The 22,546-nt window shown below is 55.3% G+C and overlaps 1 protein-coding gene across 5 annotated transcripts in view; it reads right to left on the bottom strand.

Annotated features, from left to right (window-relative positions):
* ZNF335 (zinc finger protein 335) overlaps positions 1-22,160 on the bottom strand; it is a 28,700-nt gene extending 6,540 nt beyond the window's left edge. For 2 of the 5 annotated variants that reach the window (XM_066387643.1, XM_066387644.1), the window contains exons 1-27: positions 22,079-22,160; positions 21,159-21,409; positions 19,581-19,821; positions 18,739-18,816; positions 18,189-18,494; positions 17,966-18,097; positions 16,614-16,760; positions 14,267-14,519; positions 14,000-14,177; positions 12,959-13,071; positions 10,758-10,776; positions 10,535-10,651; positions 10,375-10,451; positions 10,130-10,290; positions 9,133-9,365; positions 7,811-7,904; positions 7,628-7,719; positions 4,299-4,558; positions 3,306-3,417; positions 2,791-3,165; positions 1,944-2,086; positions 1,723-1,865; positions 1,482-1,618; positions 1,312-1,389; positions 1,058-1,141; positions 915-980; positions 753-834 (exon numbers count right to left, since the gene is read on the bottom strand). In XM_066387643.1, the coding sequence (XP_066243740.1) occupies positions 753-834; positions 915-980; positions 1,058-1,141; positions 1,312-1,389; positions 1,482-1,618; positions 1,723-1,865; positions 1,944-2,086; positions 2,791-3,165; positions 3,306-3,417; positions 4,299-4,558; positions 7,628-7,719; positions 7,811-7,904; positions 9,133-9,365; positions 10,130-10,290; positions 10,375-10,451; positions 10,535-10,651; positions 10,758-10,776; positions 12,959-13,071; positions 14,000-14,177; positions 14,267-14,519; positions 16,614-16,760; positions 17,966-18,097; positions 18,189-18,494; positions 18,739-18,816; positions 19,581-19,821; positions 21,159-21,359 (3,922 nt within the window). In that variant the 5' untranslated portion in view covers positions 21,360-21,409; positions 22,079-22,160. Of the gene's footprint in view, positions 1-363; positions 670-752; positions 835-914; positions 998-1,057; positions 1,142-1,311; positions 1,390-1,481; positions 1,619-1,722; positions 1,866-1,943; positions 2,087-2,790; positions 3,166-3,305; positions 3,418-4,298; positions 4,559-7,627; positions 7,720-7,810; positions 7,905-9,132; positions 9,366-10,129; positions 10,291-10,374; positions 10,452-10,534; positions 10,652-10,757; positions 10,777-12,958; positions 13,072-13,999; positions 14,178-14,266; positions 14,520-16,613; positions 16,761-17,965; positions 18,098-18,188; positions 18,495-18,738; positions 18,817-19,580; positions 19,822-21,158; positions 21,410-22,078 lie in introns of those variants that run through there. The other 3 variants (XM_066387640.1, XM_066387641.1, XM_066387642.1) reach the window with 3 other exon arrangements.
* Positions 22,161-22,546: the final 386 nt, after the last annotated feature.

Raw genomic sequence — 22,546 nt, 5'->3', positions numbered from 1 at the left:
GCTGCACTGCCCTTTGCAGACTCCTGTGCAGGGAACAGGTGCTCCTCTGGTGTCCAGGGGGGTGCTGGGGGCTCTGGCAAGCTGTCAGGCCTCTGCCACAAGGGCCCGCCCTGCTGTCAGCACTGTCCTTCCAGAGGGGAAGGCTGGAGGCCCTGTGGGCTAGGCTGCCTCCCCCTCGCTCCCCCTCGCGGCTGTAACAGGTTCCACCTTTCCTTCTGCTCCCCCAGTCCTTGCCTGCTTCAGGCTGTAGCACCAAGTGGACAAAGTGAGCTGGCCAGGGCTAGACTCTGGTCCCTTTATTGAGACTGAGAGACCTGTAGGTCCATTCAAACAAAAATAAATTTCTCTCTCAAAGCCTGCCTGCAGGCTGGGGCGCCCAGCATGACCTGGCTGGTGCCCATGGCTGTCCCCCCAACTCCCATAGCACAGGTCTGGCTCCCTTGGAGACCCTAGGTGGAGCAGGGAGGTGAGTCCTGGTGCCCCCCACACCCACAGCAGGGCTGGCCCCGACATCCATAGTGTGCGCTGTGCCCCTGGGGGCTCAGTCATCTGTCAGGGTGATGACGTCGTATTCGATGCCCTGGTGTTGCAGCTGTTGGATGTGTTCAGGCACTGTCTCCTCTGTGCCAAACAGGCCCTGGGCTTGGGCCATGGCAGCATCAGCCACCGCTGCCAGGGGAGGGGAAAAGATGGTGAGCCTGAGGCCCTAGAAGCTAGGTCTGGGCCCCGTGGTCCTCGGGGTCGTGCCTTACCTGTGACAGCTGAGTGTGCTGCCGCCTCAAGCTGGGCCTGTGTGACGAGCTGCTGGCCTGGGGACACAGGCACATACTGGATCTAGAGGGGAGAAGCCAGAGATGTGGCCTGGAAGAGCCCTGCCCATGCCCCAGCTCCATACGGTCCCCCAAGGGCCCTACCTGGGACTCCTGAAGGAATGGGGCCCCTTGTTCATACTGGATGTGTGTGATCTGGCCGTCCTGTACCTGCAGAGAGCGCCGACCTGGTGACCCCAGAGGGAGGTCACGCGTCCCTCCCTACCCTCACGCTAGGCCTGGCCTACCTGGATGTGGTGACCCTCTGGGACCACAACGTACTCCTGGGGGAGCAGGTGCTGCACCCCGTCCTGAGAGATGATGTACTGGACCTGAGGGCAGGCAGAGGGGCGGGTCTGGGCGCCTGTCCAGTGGGGGCGCAGCAAGCACGCGGAACAGGGCACCCGGGGACACACCCTGGGGGGTGTGGAAGTCCTGCTCCTCCCCAGAGTGGGGCCTGGGAGCAGGGCAGTCATTGCAGAGGTGCTCGGCGGCAGCTCACCTGGTTGTCAGAGGTCACCAGGTGCTGTACCGTCTGGCCGTCTGCTGTGGTGATCTCTTGGATGTAGGTGGCTTCATCCTGTCACAGCCAAGCCAGCTCTAGCCTCCGTTCTCCACGTGCCCCAGCCCTGCCCTTGACCTGCCAGCAGCGCCCCCAGAGCAGGCTCTCACCTGATTGGTCACTGTCTGCTCCTGGGCCACGATGATGTGTTCCTGGCCCAGTGCCTGCTGCAGCTGCTCTGGGCCCAGGACCCCGTGACTGGACTGGAGTGCAGCTGGGCAGAGAGGGAGGTGCTCACTCGGGGCCTCTGGGAAAATCGGAAATGTCCCAGCCCCCACCATGGTCCAAGGGTGATCTCTGGGACAGTGGCCCAAGTCCCTGGTCTCCCCTGGGTCCCCTGGGTCAGCTCACTGTGTAGTGTGGCCAGTGTCTCGTCATCACTGTTGAGGATGATGGTCTGGGTGGGGGTCCGGGCAGTAGGGGTCCCAGCCTTTCTCCCATCAGGACTATGTAGCCGCTGGATGTGGAACTTGAGGTGCCCGTTCCGGTTGAAGCTGCAGGGGAGGGGCGAAGGCTCGGGGCGGCCCTACCAGGCATGCCCTGCAGCCCAGCCCGCCTGCACCCAGCCTCACCGCTGCCCACAGAGGTGGCAGGAAAAGGGCTTCTCGTTGGTGTGGGTCAGCATGTGCCGCCGCAGGTCCTTCTTGTTCTTGGAGGCAAAGCTGCACTGGCTGCACTGGTGGGGCCGCAGGCTGGAGTGCTGCACCATGTGGGCCTGGGGAGGGGCAGTGGGGGTCTCAGGGGGTCTGGGCAGACCCACAGCTGCCAAGGAGCCTGTCCTCGGAAGGGGGCTGGGCGGAGCTGGGGAAAATGCCAACCAGACCATGTTTGGTGCTGTTTGCCTGACAGGGAAAAGCCACAGGCTCTGTCATTAGGTCATTAGAACATCCTGTCCCTGCTCCCAGACTCAGTTTACCCCTAAGTAATGTACAAGTTCAAAAGAAGGGACCTCTGACAGTCTCTACTCGCCCTGACATTCTAGGGCTCTGGGCCCTGTCCTCTCTGAACTGCTGTGAGGATTCAGTGCAATTTCAGATATGAAAACAAAATCCTAGGGTGAAGGGAGGGAGTCCCCCCCCAAACTGGACCACAAACCTGCCCCGAACCGGCCTTGAACCCTGCGCCCTGTACTCTATGACTAATTTCCCTAAGCATGCTGCATGCTCCGCCCCTTCTCTGTGATGTCTCCCAGCACACCGAGTCCACACGGTTGGTTCTCTGCTCTGTCGTGCGTACTGTTCCCTCTGGGAGCACTGTCCGGCATCAGTCATGCCGTCTGGGCTCCCTTCCCACAGACTGGGCCGCCCAAGAGCCTCGCATAGTCACCTCTGCCTAGAGGGGAACAGCACTGGCTCGAGGAGGTGCTCAGTCAAGGCTTGTTACAAGCCGATGCCAGCAGAGGCACAGGGGGGCACCTACCCGGACCTCGGGCCATTGGCGGGCGCTGAAGGGGCAGTCAGGGCACTTGAAGGCGCTTGGCCCGGCGTGGGCCCGTTTGTGACTCTCCATCTCAGCTCGGCCAAAGAAGGCCTCGGCACAGATCTTGCAGGAAAACTTCTTTGACGACGCAGTGGCTGCAGAGGGTGGTGATGGGGGCACGACCAGGCCCAGGGCTTTGCTGGTTGTAGGAGGTGGGGAGGTAGAGCCTTGGGGGCGCCCTACTGGGTAGGTTCTGGCTGGAGACTGGGGCTCAGGGCCGTCTCTGGGCGGCTCCCCACATTGCAGCAGAGGCCACTTGGCTCCAGAGGCCAGGGCTTCAGAACTTGGGAAGGAGATAGAGCCATCTGCAGTAAGCTGTGGAGAGCATGAGGCACTGAGGAGAGAGGGGAGGGAGCGGGGTAGAAGGGAGGGGAGAGGGAGGAGGGATAGGGGTAAGAGGGAGGGAGGAAGGGGGTGGATGGAAAAGGGGGCCGGTGGGCTACTACCAGCCTCACCTCAATGTGATGCAGCTGGGTCCCGTCGGCTGCCATGATGTAGTGGGTGCCAGCTTCTTTCAGGGTGTCACTCACCACCACAGCCTGGGCTGCCTCCCCTGGGGGCTCCTCACTGTGGGCACAAAACAGGAGCCAGGTGAGTCAGGGTTCTAGGAAGGGGTAGAAGGCCACATGGACCCCCTTCCCCGAGAAAGTCATCAACTGTGGGGTGACTGCACCACAGGGGTTGACTGCATCACAGGGGGACCCTGAATTAAGTCCTGGCTCTTCCCTTTCCCAGCTGAACGCCAAGGTCTCCTCCAGAGTACTGCCCTGCTCTAGCGGTAGTCCCGCCCCCTTGAAGGGCACAGTGGGAGGTGGGGGTGCAGAGGGCCCCAGGGGTCCAAGCCCAAGAGCAGAGGGCAGATGCTGCGACTGGGCTGCCCAGGCACTGGCCCAGCAATCCTGACTTCCACCCCAGCACAGTACACAGTTTGGTACTTAGATTCAGGGCTTCCTCAGACTGCCCAGAGGTTTGGTCAACACATAAATGATGGAGAAAGTCGAGTGCAGATGCCAGGCCGCCAATGCCAGCAAGGAGCCCAGGTGTGTTCCAAAGGTCAGAACTGGAAAACACCTCAGGAATCATCCAGGACAAAGAGCAAGCACAGGGCTCTGGAACCAAAGGGAACAGGGCTAAAACTGTCCCCACCTATGATGTGTCTGACCTCGGGAGAGGTGTCTAAGCTCCCTGGCTTGTTTCCCCGTTGGTAAAATGGGAAACGTGGATCTTCTGGGAATGTTGAGGTGAGTCAAGTGCTTGGATCATCTAAGTGGCCAAAAGACAGTAGCTTCTGACCTCCTGAGAAGGATATGATTCCCCTATGGGTCACTTTATACATATTAGGATTTTTACCTCCTGGCAACTAGACTTGGATGGGCACAGCCCTCCTCTGAGTCCCCCTGGCATGCTTACAACTGGCTGAAGGGGGCCTTGCAGGCAGAAGACCTTACCTGTAGGGTGTGCCAGGAGCTGATGTCCCCTCTTCCATAGGGGGTGCTGTGATGACACTGTAGCCAGCTCCACCAAACGGACCAGGTGCCAGGGTGATCTGCTGTAGGTCAGGGGGGCCTAGCTGGCTCTCGGCCGCCACACCGCCCTCTGGCTCTGCCACATGGAGGGTGACCACTTGCGGAGCGGCACTTCCTGAAGAGGGCTGCCCACCAGGGGATGCTAACTCTGCTTCCGCGTCCTCCGACTTCACCACGGCCACCTGCAATCGCACCAGTGGGCATATGAGCAGCAGAGGAGCTGGTGTTCAAGGGTCTTCTTCTTTATCTCAGGAGCTCAGAGCTCACAGCTCACCCAGGCTCTGGCCAGACCCAGTGCTGCCAGCACTCGTTTGATAACCCCAACTGAGTGTTCTTCCCAAAACACCACCTGGCTTTCCAAAGCCCGCCCAGGTACCGGGAACAGACGGGACAGGAACAGGCTAGATCAACAGTACCCCCTAGGGGCACTGGGCAAAATGACTGGCGACAGTTTTTGGTTGTCATAATTTTAAGGGGGGTGGTGTGCAACAACCATCTAAGGGGCAGAGGTCAGGGATGCTGCTAAACATCCCAGGAGGCACAGGACGCCCCCCCAATGAATGATCTGGCCCAAAGTGCCAAGGTTCAGAAATCTTGGGATGCAGGAACAAGTGGCAAACCATTTAAGAAAAAGTCAGAGCATGACCTCAGATCTTACTCCAAAGTCTGCTTCTAATGAATTAAAGACTAAAATAGAATAGTAAGACTCTAAATGTATGAAGAAGAAATGTGAATAGGTATTTTTATAACCCTGGGGTAGAAAGATTTTTCTAATCATGGCAGAAAAATATGCTACAACCTGTAGCAAAACAAGCCATAAAATGAAATCAGAAAACAAACTGGGGGCGGGGGAGCTGGGTGGGATTTACCAACTCCTATGAGAGATAAAATAACGAACTTCCTTTATGTATAAAGAGCTCTAGCAAAGCGATAATAAAAAAGAAAATTTAATTAAGTAATCAATACAGGATACACAGGTCGGTCAGAGAAGAAATAAAATGGTCTATGAATGTACAGAGTTCAATCTCATTTATGATCACAAAACTATAAATTATAAACATGAACTATATTTCCATTACATTGAGGAGATTTATAAAGACTGGTGACATCGTGTCGACAAGGGCAGAAAGAAAACCACTCTGGAGGTCTCAGACCTTCAGATCCATCAATTCTATGTCCAGGAGGGTTTTTTTAATAAAAAAAGGTTTAGGAGCAGCTAGAAATATGTGTGCACTGAAACACTCACTGCCTTGAGTTAATGAAAAACTGCAAACAACCCAAGCAATAAAGGCCTGACACACGTTAGGACGTCTGTCTGATGGAAGGAGGTGGAGACGTGATGCGGAGATGCGGGGAGGGCCCACCAGGCGGCGCCCCCGACACTGCCAGGGAAGAAAAGATAGGTTGGTGATGAGATGACTAGTATGACTCCATTTTTTAAGGAACAAAAGATTTGTTAGGTGTGCACATGGACAAAACCGGAGAAATGCTTACTGACCTGCTAACAGTGGTCATCTAAGGGAAGGGGGGATCGTTAAGGACTTCCACCCTATCTACAGAACATAATGTTTATTTTGTTTTTTTTACAAGTATATCCATTTTTTTTTTTTTTTTTTTGGTGACAGAGAGAGACAGAGAGAGGGACAGAACAGATAGGAAGAGAGAGAGATGAGAAGCATCAATTCTTCATTGTGGCACCTTAGTTGTTCATTGATTGCTTTCTTATATGTGCCCTAATCAGGGGGGCTACAGCAGAGCGAGTGACCCCTTGCTCAAGCCAGCGACCCTGGGCTCAAGCTGGTGAGCCTTGCTCAAACCAGATGAGCCCATGCTCAAACTGGCGACCTTGGGGTTTTGAACCTGGGTCCTCCACATCCCAGTCCGATGCTCTATCCACTGCGCCACCCCCTGGTCAGGCACAAGTATATACTTTTTTTTTAATTTAATTTTTTATTTATTCATTTTAGAGAGGCGAGGGAGAGAAAGAGAGAGGAGAGACAGAGAGAGAGAAGGGGGTTGGAGCTGGAAGCATCAACTCCCGTATGTGCCTTGAGCAGGCAAGCCCAGGGTTTCGAACCGGCAACCTCAGCATTTCCAGGTTGACGCTTTATCCACTGCACCACCACAGGTCAGGCAAGTATATACTTTTGAAATAAAAAGAATGTATGCTAATAGCATGAGAAGAGCAGATGGATCAACAGGCCAGGCTGTCTAGAAACACACTGCTGTATGCGTGGGAATCTAGAGAATGAAAAAGGAGACATTTGCAACCACTAGGGAAGATTATTTGATATACTGCACAGGACAACTTTTGTAAAAAATATTGTTAGTCCCTTATCTTTCTGAATACACCAAAAAATAAACTGGAGTAAATATTTAAGTGTAAAAAATGAAACCCTAAGAAGAAATTCTAGATGAATGTTATATAGTCTTGGGGTGAAGGAGCTCTTTCTAGGGATGATACTACAGGCAAAAACGATTAAAAGACCAATACACTTAACTATCTAAAAATGGGAAACTTCTCCACTAAACACGATAAGCTAACTCCTATGAAGGTTTTCAGGTCCCACACCAGGACCCCTCCTCCATGGAGCTCCGCCTGTCTCTCAGCCCCTGGCAGCAGGTGACAGCTCCGAGTTCTCGAAATTTACCATCTCAAATTTACACTCTACACCTTCTCAAGAGACTGGGAGACAGGAGGCACATCCAGACTTCTCCCTGCTTTACAAAAGTGCAGGAAGGTGCAGAGGGAGGTGAGACAGTGGTGAAGGTGACCCCGGGCAGCTGGATGGAAGAGGGAGAAGTAAAGATGATGAACTGGGGGGAGGGTGTGGACTTGAGGTGCGTGGACAAGAGGCCTGAGCTCGAGACAGCCTCGGGGGTCTGCAGGCTGGAGGGGTGTTGTGAATGAGGGCACTGGGCTAGAAGGGAAGCTAGTTCAGACCCACAGACACAGGGTGGCCACAGAGCTGGGAGGAAATAGCCAGGAACATAGGGCCCCGGAAGGCACGGGGCTCACTGCTCAGCACTGCAGTCGCTGGCGGCTCTGGGGAGTTAAGTGGAAGATCCTCCGCCCTCCCTGCCCCCCTGGGCCTCCCTGATACAGCTGGTGCCTCTCCTGTGCGTGTGCCCACTGGGTGTCAGTAGATCTGTCTGACCCACTAGCTGGGAGCTCCCCAGGTGTGCGGCATGTATGCTTCACCACTGCCCCTCCCTGCCCAGGGGCCCAGGCAGAGGCCCCGGCGGCTCACCTGCAGGGCAGCGCCCAGCTCCCGCTGAGCGCTCACATTCAGCAGCAGATCCAAAGCTGTCTGCGTGGCCATCGCAGCTGACTCCTCAGCTCCTGGTTGGGACTTGAGACTTAGAAAGGGCTAGAAAACTGGCACCCAGCGCCCTCCCCATCGTGCTGGCTCCCACCGTTCTTCAGAGCTCACCTTGCTGGTAGATGATGGTGGCGCCACCCAGGGTGTCAGAACAGAGCAGTGGGGGGGTCTCAGGGGACTGGAACGGTGCTGCCTCTGGGGAGACCTGAGGGTGGGGATATGGCCAACCCCGAGAGAGGGCAGCTCGGATTCAAGTGCCACTTACTGAGCACCTCCTGTGTGTTGGGCACTTTATATGTCAGCTTGTTTCATCTTCACAACTACTTTTTTTTTTGTATTTTTCTGAAGTTGGAAATGGGGAGGCAGTCAGACAGACTCCTGTATGTGCCCGACCGGGATCCACCCAGCATGCCCACCAGGGGGCGATGTTCTGCCATCTGGGGCGTTACTCTGTTGCAACCAGAGCCATTCTAGCACCTGAGGCAGAGGCCACAGAGCCATCCTCAGTGCCCGGGCAAACTTTTGCTCCAATGGAGCCTTGGCTGTGGGAGGGGAAGAGGGAGACAGAGAGGAAGGAGAGAGGGAGGGGTGGAGAAGTAGATGGGCGCTTCTCCTGTGTGCCCTGGCCAGGAACTGAACCCGGGACTCCTGCACGCCAGGCCGATGCTCTACCGCTGAGCCAACCGGCCAGGGCCCACAACTACTTTTAAAGGTATTTACCAGCTCAATGCTACAGATGAATTGGCTGAGGCTCAGAGGACCTGGCTTAAGTTAAGGTCTCAGAGATCCAAAGCCTGTGTTCCATCAGCACATTGTGATGGTCCATTTTCTGGCAGGGGAGTAGAGAGGCAACGTACTCAGCTATAGGACTTCATTTCTTAACCTCTCTTGAAGTTAGAGTAAGGACATGTGGCTGAGCGGAGGCTTCTATCAAGTTTACAAGGAAGGATATGGATAGACATCCTTTGTGCCCTTCCCCATTCCTTCCTGCTGCTCCTTGCCTAGGATGTGGCTAAGAGGGCTGGAGCTCCTACAGCTATACCGAACCATGAGGCAACCACGAAGATGGAAGCGGTTTCCCTACAGAGGCTGGGAAAAAATACAGAGAACTTGGTCCCTGATGACTAACCATGGAGCCACCATACCAGCCTGGGACTGCTGACCTTTAGACTTACTTTATATGAGAAAATAAACCATTATCACAATTAAGTTTCTGATATTTCCATTCTCTATTACTAGCACTGGAAAGCTACTCCTACTTTGAGCTTAGGGATGGCTTGTGTGTGACTTCAGCTGCTCTTTACCAGAATCCTGAGAGGCAGGGATCACTTGTGGTGCCCAATGTGCAACTGAGGATGCTGGAAGAGGTGCACCACGCCCGGCCCACTCCCCCAAGCCCCCGTCTGCTGCCTGCTGGGCTGAGCTGAGCTTACTTCGAGAGGGCCTGGGGAGCTCAGGGGCTGCCCAGGGGCTGCACTGTGCTGCTGCTTCAGCTCCTCAATCTGCTGCAGAGAGAAAAAGGGGCGACGGCGGGAGGGGGGCTCCTCCGGGTGGCGCCGCCCCCATTCCTCGAAGCTGCTCGCGTGGCGGCACCGCACGTGCAGGCGCAGGTTCTTCTTGTGCCGTGTGCTGAAGTGGCAGTACTCACAAGCGAAGGGCTTGGCCCCTGTAGGCACAGGCAGGGGATGCTTGCACCTGCCCAGCGCTCACCCTCCCGCTCAGAGAAACCTTCCCGACCCCAAGGCCCTCTCCAACTGATTCACTCCTCGTCGCGGTCCACGCTGCTGGGCCAGGACAGAAACGAATGAATCAGGCCCGCCCTCTGCACTCACAGCCTTCCTGCAAGTGCCTACTTTCAAGGTCACATGACCACACACTCCTCTTGTGAACCACCAGCCCCTAGGCAGACAGGAATCTGGTAAAGGAACCCACTGGCTCCCTTTGTCTAATTGCCCCTAGCGTGCCTGCGAGAGAGCTGGGTGCCAAGGAGAAGAACCAGCTGCTGTGGTAGACCTTCCAAGGGGCAAGCAGAGACCGACACCGTTTCTGCCGGCTCACCTGCTGAGGGCCGGCCCACCTGGCACACACGAGGCTCAGGGGACAAATGGAACTCACTGTTACAACCACTCCCCATTCACAGCTAAAGGCTCTGAGGGAGAGTGGCCCCAGCACACACGAGGCTCAGGGGACAAATGGAACTCACTGTTACCACCACTCCCCATTCACAGCTAAAGAAGGCTCTGAGGGAGAGGGGCCCCGGGCCACCCTGAGAGCAGAGGGCTGAGCTAGACCGGAAGCCGAGGTCAGAGCAGCCCGCAGAGGGGACTCCCTACAATCGAAGGGTTCCAGCTGCCCCCATGGCTGAGCTGAGCATGACTGGGGGGCCAGGACGAGTTGCAGGCTGGCAGGGAGGGGCGCGGCGGGCCTGACCTGTGTGCTTGACTGCCACGTGAGACAGCAGGAAGTCCTCTCGGAAGGTGCGGTAGGAGCAAAAGCTGCACTTGAAGGGCTTGTCGCTGACATGGGACAGCTGGTGGTTCAGCAGCGCCTTCTTGTCCTCACAAACAAACTCGCAGAACTCACACTTGAACCTGGGGGTGGTTGGAAGGAGGGCAGCTCAGCAGTGGGTGGGGGTGGTGGCTGCTCCAGCCCCAAGGGCCTCCCAAGGGATGTACCTGCGGTTGGCGACAGCCTGGATGTGCGTGAGCAGGTGCATCTTGAAGGTATAGCGCTTCTTGAAGGACTTTCCACACTGTAAGGGGCGAGCTGAGCTGGGTGGTGGCTCACCCGGGGAGGCCCCTGCTCCTGCCCCTGCCCAGCCCTGACCCCACCCACCTTGTCACACATGTGGGGCTTCTCAGTGCTGTGTGTCTTCATGTGCTGCGTGAGTCTCTTCTGCATGGGGTAGACACGGCCGCACACAGGGCAGGGGAAGGAGCTCAGCTTTGGGGTCTGGAGAGGAATGAGGGGGCCACACGGAGAGACCTCACTTCCTGTCCTGCCGCCCCCACGGGCAGTCCTCAAGCAGTCTCCCTCCCAGGCCAGGGCCCCGACTTACAGGATCTGGCCTCTTCTTCCTGGGGAAGAAAGGTACAGGAGTCAGACCATCACAGCTCCAAGCCCGCCCACACCTTCATACCCAGTCTCAGCCCTGAGTGCCCCTCCTCTCCACCCAAGTCCTTTTCTCTTCAAGTCTGCTGGGAAAATGCTAAAAATTTACTGCAGGTTGGTCCTGCGCTTCACTACATTTGGGAATGCCACCTTCTTTCTCAGTCACTAACTACCTCTGCATTTTAAAGTCTCTGAGAAGTCCTGCAGGAGAGTGCTGTGGTAACAGGGTCCACCTGGTGTCCCCCAGCGTATTTGGACACAGAACTCCCCTTTTCATTTTTATTAAGAAAAACCTACAAGCACACTGGAGAGCTGGCTTTCCCATAGACAGTTTGAGAGCTGAGGACTCGTAAGAACTTTTACATCATAGTATCTGGCCCAACAGTTGCAATTTTGCAGTTTGAAATCTAAGGCTGCTTATAGGGCATGTGTCTGTTTCTCGGACTTGGAAAATGCCACAGAATGAATGGTATCTCTGTGCTGTTTGATTTGTTGATAAGTAACTCAAAGCTTTTGTTTTACAAGCCTGAACTGGAACTAGGACCTTGACAAATGCCTAATCATGTTCCTATTGTTCTTGTGTCACAGCCCTGTCTGCTGCCCACTGAGTCAGCACATTAAAAAGTCTGATTGTAGGCCCTGGCCGGTTGGCTCAGTGGTAGAGCGTCAGCCTGGCGTGTGAAGTCCCGGGTTCGATTCCTGGCCAGGGCACACAGGAGAAGCGCCCATCTGCTTCTCCACCCCTCCCCCTCTCCTTCCTCTCTGTCTCTCTCTTCCCCTCCCGCAGCCGAGGCTCCATTGGAGCAAAAGATGGCCCGGGCACTGGGGATGGCTCCTTGGCCTCTGCCTCAGGCGCTAGAATGGCTCTGGTTGCAACAGAGTGACGCCCCAGATGGGCAGAGCATCGCCCCCTGGTGGGCGTGCCGGGTGGATCCTGGTTGGGTGCATGCAGGAGTCTGTCTGACTGCCTCCCCGTTTCCAGCTTCAGAAAAATACAAAGTCTGGTTGTGACCAGACTGGAGAGCTCAGTTAGAGCATCCTCCCAAAGCAGAGAGGTTGCCAGTTCGATCCCCGGTCAGGGCACATACAGGAACAGATCGATGTTCCTGTCTCTCTCTCCCTTCTCTATCTAAAATCAAAAAGAAAAAAAAAAATTGTTGCCACCACCAATCATAAAACAAATGATGTAAGATATGCAGCTGGTGATGTGATATATATTACAATATGAAAAAAGAAAACCAATGTTTCCCTAGCAACTGCTCTCCTTTCATTTATTTTTTTTTATTTTCTTTTTTTGTGACATAGAGAGACAGAGAGAAGGACAGATAGAGACAGACAGGAATAGACAGAGATGAGAAGCATCAATTCTTCGTTGTGGCACCTTAGTTGTTCATTGATTGCTTTCTCATATGTGCCTTGACTGGGGGGCTACAGCAGAGTGAGTAACCCCTTGCTCAAGCCAGTGACCTTGGGCTGAAGCTGGTGAGCCTGTGCTTAAGCTGGTGACCTAGGGGGTCTCGAACCTGGGTCCTCTGTGTCCCAGTCCGACACTCTATCCACTGCGCCACCGCCTGGTCAGGCGCAACTGCTCTCCTTTTAAAACTCTGCCCCTCTGCCCGAGTCTTCAGTTCATACTGAGGACTATGTTCTCTGACTTGCAAATCATATATGCATAAAATTCTTTTAATTTCTTTTGGAACTTTTGTTAACAGATCCATCTAGTGGATTCCTGTATCCAGCCTCTGCTCACTGCTCCTCCTTCCTGTGAAGGTAGCTCCTTCCCGAAGCTGCAGATCTATCATAATTCAGCAAGCACTGGGCCCGAGGGTTTTTGTTTCACCCTGACCCTGTAGGTCAGCTCTCAGTGTGGACCAGGCGTCTGGAAGATCTTTAGATCATTTACTGAGCCCACTGTAGGTACACAGTTTCCTTTAACCCCCTCCACAATGACTATCCCCATTTTACAGGTGGGAAACTAAAGCTTACAGCAAGCCAAGTGATCTGAGATGAATTGCCTTGCCTTTCTGATGTCTGTAACGCGCAGTGAACAGGCCTGGGAATGGCCCTGAGCAGGTGCTAACTGGGAACCACAGTTATCCTGGGCTCCCACTTTCCCACCCTGGCCACACCCCACCCACACCCACTGACCGGTCCCGGCTGTGCACAGCTGCGTGTCTGGTGACATCCTTCCGGTAGACACTGGTGTAGCTGCATTCATCACACTTGTAGGGCTTACTGCCCACATGGTTGAACATGTGCTCCTGGGAAAGAGGCAAAAGGACCAGCGCTTGGACTCCCCTCCTGAAACACCTCACCTCGCCCACGGCCCTAGGCTGCTGTGGGAGTAGGCTCGCAGAATCAAGGAGTGCTACCAGTGTTGGGGCCTATGAGGGCTGGGGACTCATCCCATCGAGAGGACCTGATCTGCACCAGGCCCTGTCCCGCTGACCGTTTGACAAAGAAGGGAATGGAGGCTCAGAGTGAAGCAACTTGCTGAGGTCTCATACGATCTTGTGAACTTGAAGCGGAAACCAAGCCGAGCAGCTCCACAGCCTATGCCTGCTCTGCCCCCACCACTGGGTTCCAGAGAACAACTGCCAGGTCACAGGCCCTGTCTGAGGAAGCACTGTGTGCAGAAAGCACAGGGCCTCTGGCCATTTCTTCTTAATAAGGATCTCCCACCCCCAATGACCAACTTGTTGGCTCACTTTGGTCCAGCCAAGCCGCAGTTCCCTTGGTCAGTAAAATGGGACTAGCAACACCTATGAGGGACCTCTTCCAGCTGCAGGAAGATGAAATGAGGGCCCGGCTAGGCCTGGGTACTGGGCCCTCTCTTGGACACATTACTGCCATCTACCGGAAAACTTCCTACCGCACTGAATTGGTAAAACCAGCTTTGCTGCCACCTGCTGGAGATGGCGGTGAACAAAGAAATCTAAGATGAACACAGGGCAGAGAGCACCGCGGTGTTGCTATGTAGGGTGCGGCCTGCAAAGCCACCACAGCAGCCCAGACATGTGCTCCACCGAGCAGCAGGAGAGGGTGCCCGGGAAGTTCTTGTTACCTCCAGGCCTTGTCTGCACCACTGGCAGGCTGGGCCTTGCCTTCTCCCTTCTGGCCTCCCTTCCCCCCTCGCCCTGCGCCTCCCGCAACCCTCCCGGGGCTCCCCTTTCCAGCTGTAGCTCGCACCTTGAGCGAGGACCAGCGGCGTGAGCGATAGCTGCACTGCAGGCACTTGAAGAGCTGGGGGTCTCCCGCCTCATGGGAGTTGACATGGAAGCGCAGGTCCTCATGGGACAGGAAGCGGGAGCCGCAGATGCGGCACAGGAAGGGCCGCAGAAGCGGTTTGGGTGACTTGTAATAATACCTGCCGGGAGGGTGTTGGGAGAGAGGTCTGGCTGGGCTGGGCTGGGGCCACCCGGCCGCTTCCCTGCCCCTCGTCTCTGTCCCACTTACTTGCGGTATTTTTTGCCTAGGAAGCGCCGGGAGGGGCGGCCGCGGCGGCGGGGCGGGGTGTCGGGCTCCTCCTGGCAGAGGGGTGCTGCGTTCTCCGCGTCTGACTGGCTTACACTGGGCTCCACAGGGGCCCGATCGGCCTTGCCCAGGGCCACCAGGTGTCCTGGGCCTGAGGAGCTGGGGCCTGAGGACTCCTGTGGCTCCAGGGGGCTCTGCCCATTCTGGGAACTCACAAGAGGCTCTCCTTCCACACCTGCCACAGACACGCCAGGTCACAAATCAGCCACAACACACCAGGACAGATGAGGACAAGTGTGACGGAGGCCAGCCAAAACATTCCTCCCCTCCCCCTGACACGGTCAGTCCACTGATGAAACATTCCCGCCCCCTGCTGCCCGCCACGGTCAGTCCACTGATGAAAACACCCCCCCCCCCCCACGATGAGTCCACTGATGGGCACGAGGTCTTAGCACAGGCGCAGACAGCCCGTGGGGAGAGGGCAGAGAGAACACACGGCCCCTCCTGCAGCACAGTGTGACTTCGGTGTGAGTCTGGAGCCCCAGCCAGGACGCTGGGGCCTTGCAGTCGGGAGACCTGCGGCTAGGTCGGGCTCCATCAGTGACTTGCTGAGTATCTCAGCAAAGCTCCTCCCTCTCTGCGGCTCACTTTCCTCATTCAGCAAATGAAGATGACTGCTGCTCTACTGACCTCACGGGAACATTCTACTTTAAGTGCAACATCAGCACTTTAACATTGGTTTCCCTAGGGAAGCTAGGTGGCGGGAGGGCAGGGAGGAAGAAAGGGGGAGGGGGAGGGGAGCGAGAGACAGGAACATCGGACAGTATGTATCCTGACTGGGGATCAAACCGGCAACCTCTGCGTTTCGGGATGATGCTCCAACCAAAGGAGCTATCCGGCCAGGGCGAAATCTTTTAAAAAATTAGAAGTGATACAAACAACACTGGTAACATCCTGTTTCTTGACAAGGATGTCAGGTTATGCAGGTGTGTTCATCTTGTGCAAATTCACTGAGTTGTGCACTTAAGACAGGTGTGCTTTTTCATACATATATTTTAGTAAAGTTATTTTTACAATTTTTTTTTTTCTGAAGTTGGAAACGGGGAGGCAGTCAGACAGACTCCCGCATGCGCCTGACCGGGATCCACCCAGCATGCCCACCAGGGGGCGTTGCTCTGCCGCGACCAGAGCCACTCTAGCGCCTGGGGCAGAGGCCAAGGAGCCATCCCCAGTGCCCGGGCCATCTTTGCTCCAATGGAGCCTTGGCTACAGGAGGGGAAGAGAGAGACAGAGAGGAAGGAGGGGGGGTGGAGAAGCAAATGGGCGCTTCTCCTATGTGCCCTGGCTGGGAATCGAACCCGGGTCCCCCGCACGCCAGGCCGACGCTCTACCGCTGAGCCAACCGGCCAGGGCCTAGTAAAGTTATTTTTAAAAGGAGATTAAAAAAATATTAACAGCCTGACCAGGCGGTGGCATAGTGGATAGAGTGTCGGACTGGGATGCGGAGGACCCAAGTTCGAGACCCCGAGGTCACCAGCTTGAGCGCAGGCTCATCTGGCTTAAGCAAAAAGCTCACCAGCTTGGACTCAAGGTCGCTGGCTCCAGCAAGGGGTTACTCATTCTACTGAAGGCCCGCGGTCAAGGCACATATGAGAAAGCAATCAATGAACAACTAAGGTGTCGCAACGAAAAACTGATGATTGACGCTTCTCATCTCTCTCTGTTCCTGTCTGTCCCCATCTATCCCTCTCTCTGACTCTCTCTCTGTCCCTGAAAAAAAAAATTAACAATTCTCTCCAAATTGCATGTACAAAGATAGCTACCATGTGCTTTTCTGTGTATACCTGTCTGAATTCTAAAAGGCACCTGCATTCATAAACAGGTATTCAAGAAGCAAAGTCACGTGCTCCATCCAGGTCACACAGCTAGTAAATGGCGGAGCTGGCATGAATGCCCACATCGGGTCATTCTCATCCCCAGCCTGTAATGCTCTAAATGCTCCAAGCCTGTGCTCTTGGGACAGTCTCAGCTTTGTTACTTCAGTTAAAATACTTAAAACTTATCTTACTTGTTGAGCTCAACTGTCTCCTGTGCCGCGACACCTTACCTCTGAACAGCTTTTCCATAAAGCTGAAATACCGTTTCTTAATTTAGGGTTTTCTCAAGCCTGGACTGGGAGGGGTTGCCCCTTTACAAGGCTAGCAGATTACCCAGGTTTGAGACATGCTGCTCTGCACAGCACACTCAGTCCCCAGGACGCCACAGAAGCAAGCAAGGAAGGGGTTACCCTTCGGCCCCACCCACACAGCCCCCTCCAACCAAGTCTCACCATCTGTGAGGTCTGAGGGCTCCACGCAGGGCAGCTTCCGGGGCCGGCCAGGTCTCCTTCGGGGTCTCAGTGTGCTGGGAGTGGGGCGCTGGGGCCGTAGCTGTCGGCCCCGGGGCTCGTCCTCAGCTGGGTTGTAGTCGCTGTCCTCTGTGGGGACATTGAGAGAAGGTGGGCTTTGGAGTGAGATCCAGTCTCTCAGCCCCGCTCCCAGGGAATTGGTTCACTCCCCATCCCTGCTCACTCCTCCTTCATGTCCACTAGTGATGCCTCCTCCAGACAGCCCTCCCGATCTGCCACTGGCTAACTGTGTGCATCGCTTTCCAGGGTCCTGCAGTCCTTTCTCTGCACCTCTCCTGACAACTACCATTGGCTTATACAGCACCTTTATGTGAATTAATAAAAGGCGCCCCTTCCTCAAGACATTTTACAGCCACTGTTAGAAAATAGTTGAAATAAACATTCAAGTCTACGAACTCTATGACTGTACAAGACAGGTCTATGACAACGCAGAAGCCACGAGCCAAATGTGGCTAGTGAGCGCTTAAAGTGTGCAGAGCCTAGACAAAGACCTAATTTAGATGCACACTGTATTACAAAATCAGTACGACAAAAAGAAAGTAAAATAACTCACTAATACTCCATATGAGTGCACGTTGAAATAATATTTTAAATATACTGCATAAATACACAAACATACTTCCATTTTTTTTTTTTTTTCAGAGACAGAGAGTCAGAGAGAGGGATAGATAGGGACAGACAGACAGGAACGGAGAGAGATGAGAAGCATCAATCATTAGTTTTTTGTTGCGACACCTTAGTTGTTCATTGATTGCTTTCTCATATGTGCCTTGACCATGGGCCTTCAGCAGACCGAGTAACCCCTTGCTCGAGCCAGCAACCTTGAGTCCAAGCTGGTGAGCTTTTGCTCAAGCCAGATGAGCCCGCACTCAAGCTGGCGACCTTGGGGTATCGAACCTGGGTCCTCCGCTTCCCAGTCCGACACTCTATCCACTGCACCACCGCCTGGTCAAGCCAATTTATTTATTTATTTATACTTAAAAAAAATATATATATACGGCTACAAAAAGAAAAGTCCCCATGTGGCTTGCGTTGTCTCTGTTGGGCCGATGTGAACAGGCCCTCTTAGACGCATGTGCTTTTTTCAGTGCTCAGCCTGCACCACTGCACACGCAGGTCCTGCCCCGGCGCCCCAACCCCTGTCTTATACTGAAGGCATCCGCCCAGGGCTGCACTGTGTCAACTCCTAGTTCCTGCTCTCCAGGGGGCGGGAAGGAGCTCAGGATCTGTTGGTGGGGGTGGAGGCAGTAGGCCTGTGAGCCACGGTGGCATACCCTCTAAGTCGTCAATGGCACCGGCATCGACGATGTCATCATCGTCTTCCTCCTCTAGCGCCTCCTCCTCCTGGGTCTTGGTTGAGGTGCCCCACTTCCGTGGACGGCCCTTCTTAACAGCTGTTGCTGCTGCTGTGGGCGGGGGACGACAAGACTGCATGTGGCTCTCAGCAGTGCCCCCCCAACCCGCGCAGTCCCAGCCAGGCAGGTGCCGCCACCGCACCTGGACGGAAGTGCCGCTCCCGCATGTGGCGCAGCAGCGTGGCCTTGGTGCTGCTCCGGTACTGACACATCTTGCACTTGAACTGCTGCACTACCACCACCTCCATCATGGCTTCCAGGCTCTGCAGGTCCGGCTCCTCAGTGCCAGAAGCCGGGGGCGGCGGTGCTGGGGAGCTGGGCTCACCCTGAGCCTCCTCAGGTGGCTCCAGGCACGTGGATGTGGATGTGGGGCCGTCGGCCAGGGCCTCGATGGCTGCCAGGCTGTGGGCCAGGGTGGAACTGGACATTGGCGATGCCATGGGGGCACCTGGGTGTTGGTGGTGAGGGAATCAGAGGGAAGGAAAGTGAAGGGGGAGGATGCCATGAGCTACAGCTGTCCCTCGCAAGCAGGTCCAGGCATCCTAGAACCCAACTCCTTACCAGAGAAGCAATGGGGAAACTGAAGCCCAGAGCAGTCCCGTCAAGATCACATGTGAGTTTGTGGCTGAGTCTTCCTCACCTGATCCCATGCCCACTGCAGGCCTCCCTGGGTCTACAGCCTAGAGTCTTACCATCATCTGGTCCCTGTAGGATCAGGTACCGTGTGGTCTCGGCCCCACCATCCTCAGCACTGGTCACAGTGATGCAGTCTAGGCAGAGATGTGGGGAGGGGATTCCCAGTTGACAATGACAGTTGTCACTGCCACACTGGTGGCAGATGCCATGGCTACCCCAGCTGCCTGCCTTTGACCAATATACCTGGAGAGTCCCCCTCCATTCCTTCCAAACTGCCCCAAGGTTAAGGCCTAGCTCCTGTACCACTTTCTCAGGATTGGCTTTACAGACCATGCCAAGGCTTTTCCAGGTCTACGGCGTGTCATTAACACGAGGTCCAGTGTGGGAAATCACGAGCTCTGGAGTCAGACTGTCTGAGCTCATGGCCCAACACTTGCTGGGGACAGTGGGCACATTATCTCACTTCCTCTGTGCCTCAGATTTCTCATCTATACTGTGAGGATAATAATAGCACCTATCTTTTGGGGTTCCTGGGAGGATTAATGAGCTACTGATCATCAAGGCTTTAGAACCAACCCCAGTATAAAGTTATGTGTTACTGTTTCTGTATTTACTGAGCACCTGTCACGTGCCAGCCACTATGCTAAGAACTTGACTGTGCTGCCTCATTAAACCCTCACACCCTTTACCACGATGAGGCGGGGATTATCATTCCCATGTTATACAGTCAGAGTGGGAGAGTTATTTTCCTGACCTGGCACAGCTGGTTCTGCTGGACCCTGCAGGGAAACCCCAGGGAGCTAGCTGACTCGTGCTGACCTCGGCCTGACTTACTCTGGATGAGGTCAGGGAAACCCCAGGGAGCTAGCTGACTCGTGCTGGCCTCGGCCTGACTTACTCTGGATGAGGTCAGGCCCGATGGTGGACTCGATGATCTTGTCGATGGCCGAGCCCAGGTCTGAGGAAGAAGCTGTGCAGTCGGACACCAGCATATTAGGGTCTGGGAGTGCACTGGAGTGCACGAGGGCTGGGGGGCCACCTGTCACCCCTGCCACTGGCCCATGGGACACAGAGGATGAATCAGGGAGGTAGCCATGGGGCAGGGGATCCGTGCTCGAGCTGCTCTCAGATACCTCCTCCTGAGGAACAGGAAACAGGGAGTTTAGAAGCCAAGGATGGGGCAGGACAGGTTGCCATCCATAAGACAGAGCTCCTAGGCCCAAGGACATGGTCAGCAGAGTCACCCACACCCTCGGCCCCATTGAGTACTGGCGAGAGAAGCCCTCGAGTCACAGAGCTGCCTAAGAACAAGTCCCAGGGTACATGGCTCTGGTCAGGTCAAGGGCCCACAGCCCCTACACAACAGCTTGGAGTAGCTATTCTCATTGTGTTTTGAATAAGCTATTGCCTCTGCCTGAAACGCTTCCCAGCATTGCACCCTGGCTAAATCCTACCCAGCTTTCTCCCCTCCATTTAGCTGGTACCTCTACTTGGAAGCTGACCCTGACCTTGAATACCAAATTAGGACTTCTGTCTTCATTGCTGCAGGGGCCTGTGTCCCCACATCACAGCACTATTTACTGTGTATTGTAACATCTCCCAGGTCTGACTGTACCCAGCATAAGGACTGGGACCATATCTGTCTTGTCCTCTGACGTATCTCCAGGATCCAATGCAAGCTGGGCACATGGTAGGCCCATCTCTGTTGAATGAATGAAACCCTGGAACCCAAAGTAGGGGCCACTGTTAGGCACCTCCATAATGTAAAGTCTTAAAAATGATCAGTGTCTTGCAGATAATAACAATAATAATGGCTAATACCTATCGAGTGTTTATCATGTGCTGTGCACTACTTTCATTGCTTTGCACATACTCGTTCATTTAATCTTCACAAAAGCCCTATTGAGGTAGGTATATTCATTCTCACTTTACAAATGAGAAAACTGAGAGCTAGAAGTTGGGTAGCTTGCTCAAGATCACACTAGGAAGGGTGCCAGGGAAGTGGCCGAGCCAGAAGAAGATGGCTTTAAAAAGTGTTTCCAAGAGAATGTCTAATGAGAGCTCACAAGGCATCCACAAAAGCAGGTATTCCTGCTCCATTTTAGAAATGGTAAGACAGAGGCTCAAAGAGGTACTCTGTGAATCAGAGGCAAAGGCAAGGCTTGAACCAGGTCACGGAACAGGGAGGACAGTGGGCAGTGCAGTGGGTAAGACCACAGCCTAGAGTTGAATCCTGACTGTCAGAGCTCTGTGCCTCAGTTTCCTGAGGCACAGGAAGAGAGTGGTATGTGCCTTACAAGGTTTGAGGCTTAGGTAAGAAAATCCATGTTAGGGACTTGGCATGGTGCCTGGTTCACAATAAACCAAGACCAAATATTAGTTACAAGCCAAGCTTGCTGGCTGCTTCCCCTCAGCTGCCAGGCACTGCTGCCTGTGGTGCCTGCCTCCACCCACACCGGGTAGCACCTTTCCATACCAGGGAGCTGCTGCCGCGGTCCGAGCTTTGCCCCACTCCTGAATCGTCAGCCTCCGCCGACCCCGGGGCGGCCGCTGCATCGCTGCTGTCGGCGGACACGGCTTCCGAGGTGCCCACACCCAAGCCGCTCTCAGAGGGCTCCTCGGGCTGGTCAGGCCCAGGGGCCGCGTCACTACTGCTCTCCACCTCGTTCTCCTCCATGATCTCGGGGGGCAGCCTGATAAGGGGGCGCAGGGTCTGGGGCCTTCACTCTGAGAGAAGAGGTGGCGGGGGCTGGTAAAGGTGGGCCACCTAACTGGTCCCAGCAACCGCGGTCCACCCAGCCTCACCCGTGTGCCCATTTCGCAGACGAAAAGACCGAGTCTCCTACAGGGTGGGGCTTTCCCGCGTACAGAGAAGGGAGCTTCGGCAAAACAGGACCGAGAAGCCCTGCCTCCCGTCCCAGGACCCTTCCCCATCCCTGGGAGGGTGGTCAGTGGCCGGTGTGACCCTTCTCTCCTCCCCTCCACGATTCCCCCTGTGTGGTTCCCTAAGGGTCCCGTCTGGGCTCAGTGGTTCAGCCCTTCAGCCTTCTAAGTTCCCCCGGCTGCAGGGTCTGTGGTACAGCCCACAGGCCCCCTTGGTCAGTGGCTCGCTCCCCCTTCCCCCAGTTCCCATGTGGAGGGGGCTGACAGCTACGGTCCCGGGGCCTGGCGACTTGGGGCTGTCCCCGGCGCTGCCTGCGCTCCAGGCCCGACGCCATCTTGTGGCGGCGCCGGGTTTCCGCTCAGGCAAGTGCGAGAGCGACTAAAGGGCCTGGGACCCCGGGGCCCTGTTCGGACAGCCCCGCCGGCCGGGACCTTGCCGCCGGGTATTCTCGCAATGTGGACCCACTTCACGGCAGGGTACAGTGGGGCGACCTGACTTTATCCGACGCTCACCTGACGCTTTTGTAGCCGCGTTCCTCTCCGACTCCGGCATCGACGAGGTCGCCATCTTCTTTCCCCTGCTGCGGAGGGACCCATCGGCCTAGCGTAGGCCGGGACTACTTCCTATGACGAACCGGAGAAAGACTGGTTTCCAGTGTGCCGAAGGTGACCCCGAGGCCTCAAAACTATAGTTGAGTCTGGAGAGAGGCTAGGATTTTATATGTCGCCTAGTATGGGTGACAGAATCCTCTCTGGGTTGGGGACTACTTTTTCTTGTGGCGGAGGGTTACGTAGTGGAGTGAAACGCATCACCGCTGGGTCCCTACCTGGGGCCGTGGGGTTGGACGCGGCGAAGGCTGCCCTGGTGTTTGGGGCGTGGCTCCCCGTGGCCCGGCCACGCCTTTCCCGGAAGAGCTCAGAAAGGCCTTCGGTGACCGGGAGGTTTTTTTCTAGGAGGTGAAGAAATAAATGTTATCAGTC

Source organism: Saccopteryx leptura, chromosome 5 (assembly GCF_036850995.1).
Source record: "Saccopteryx leptura isolate mSacLep1 chromosome 5, mSacLep1_pri_phased_curated, whole genome shotgun sequence".
Lineage (NCBI taxonomy): Eukaryota > Metazoa > Chordata > Mammalia > Chiroptera > Emballonuridae > Saccopteryx > Saccopteryx leptura.
The sequence above is the reverse complement of the archived record's forward strand: the minus strand, read 5'-3'. Positions and strand labels throughout refer to the sequence as shown.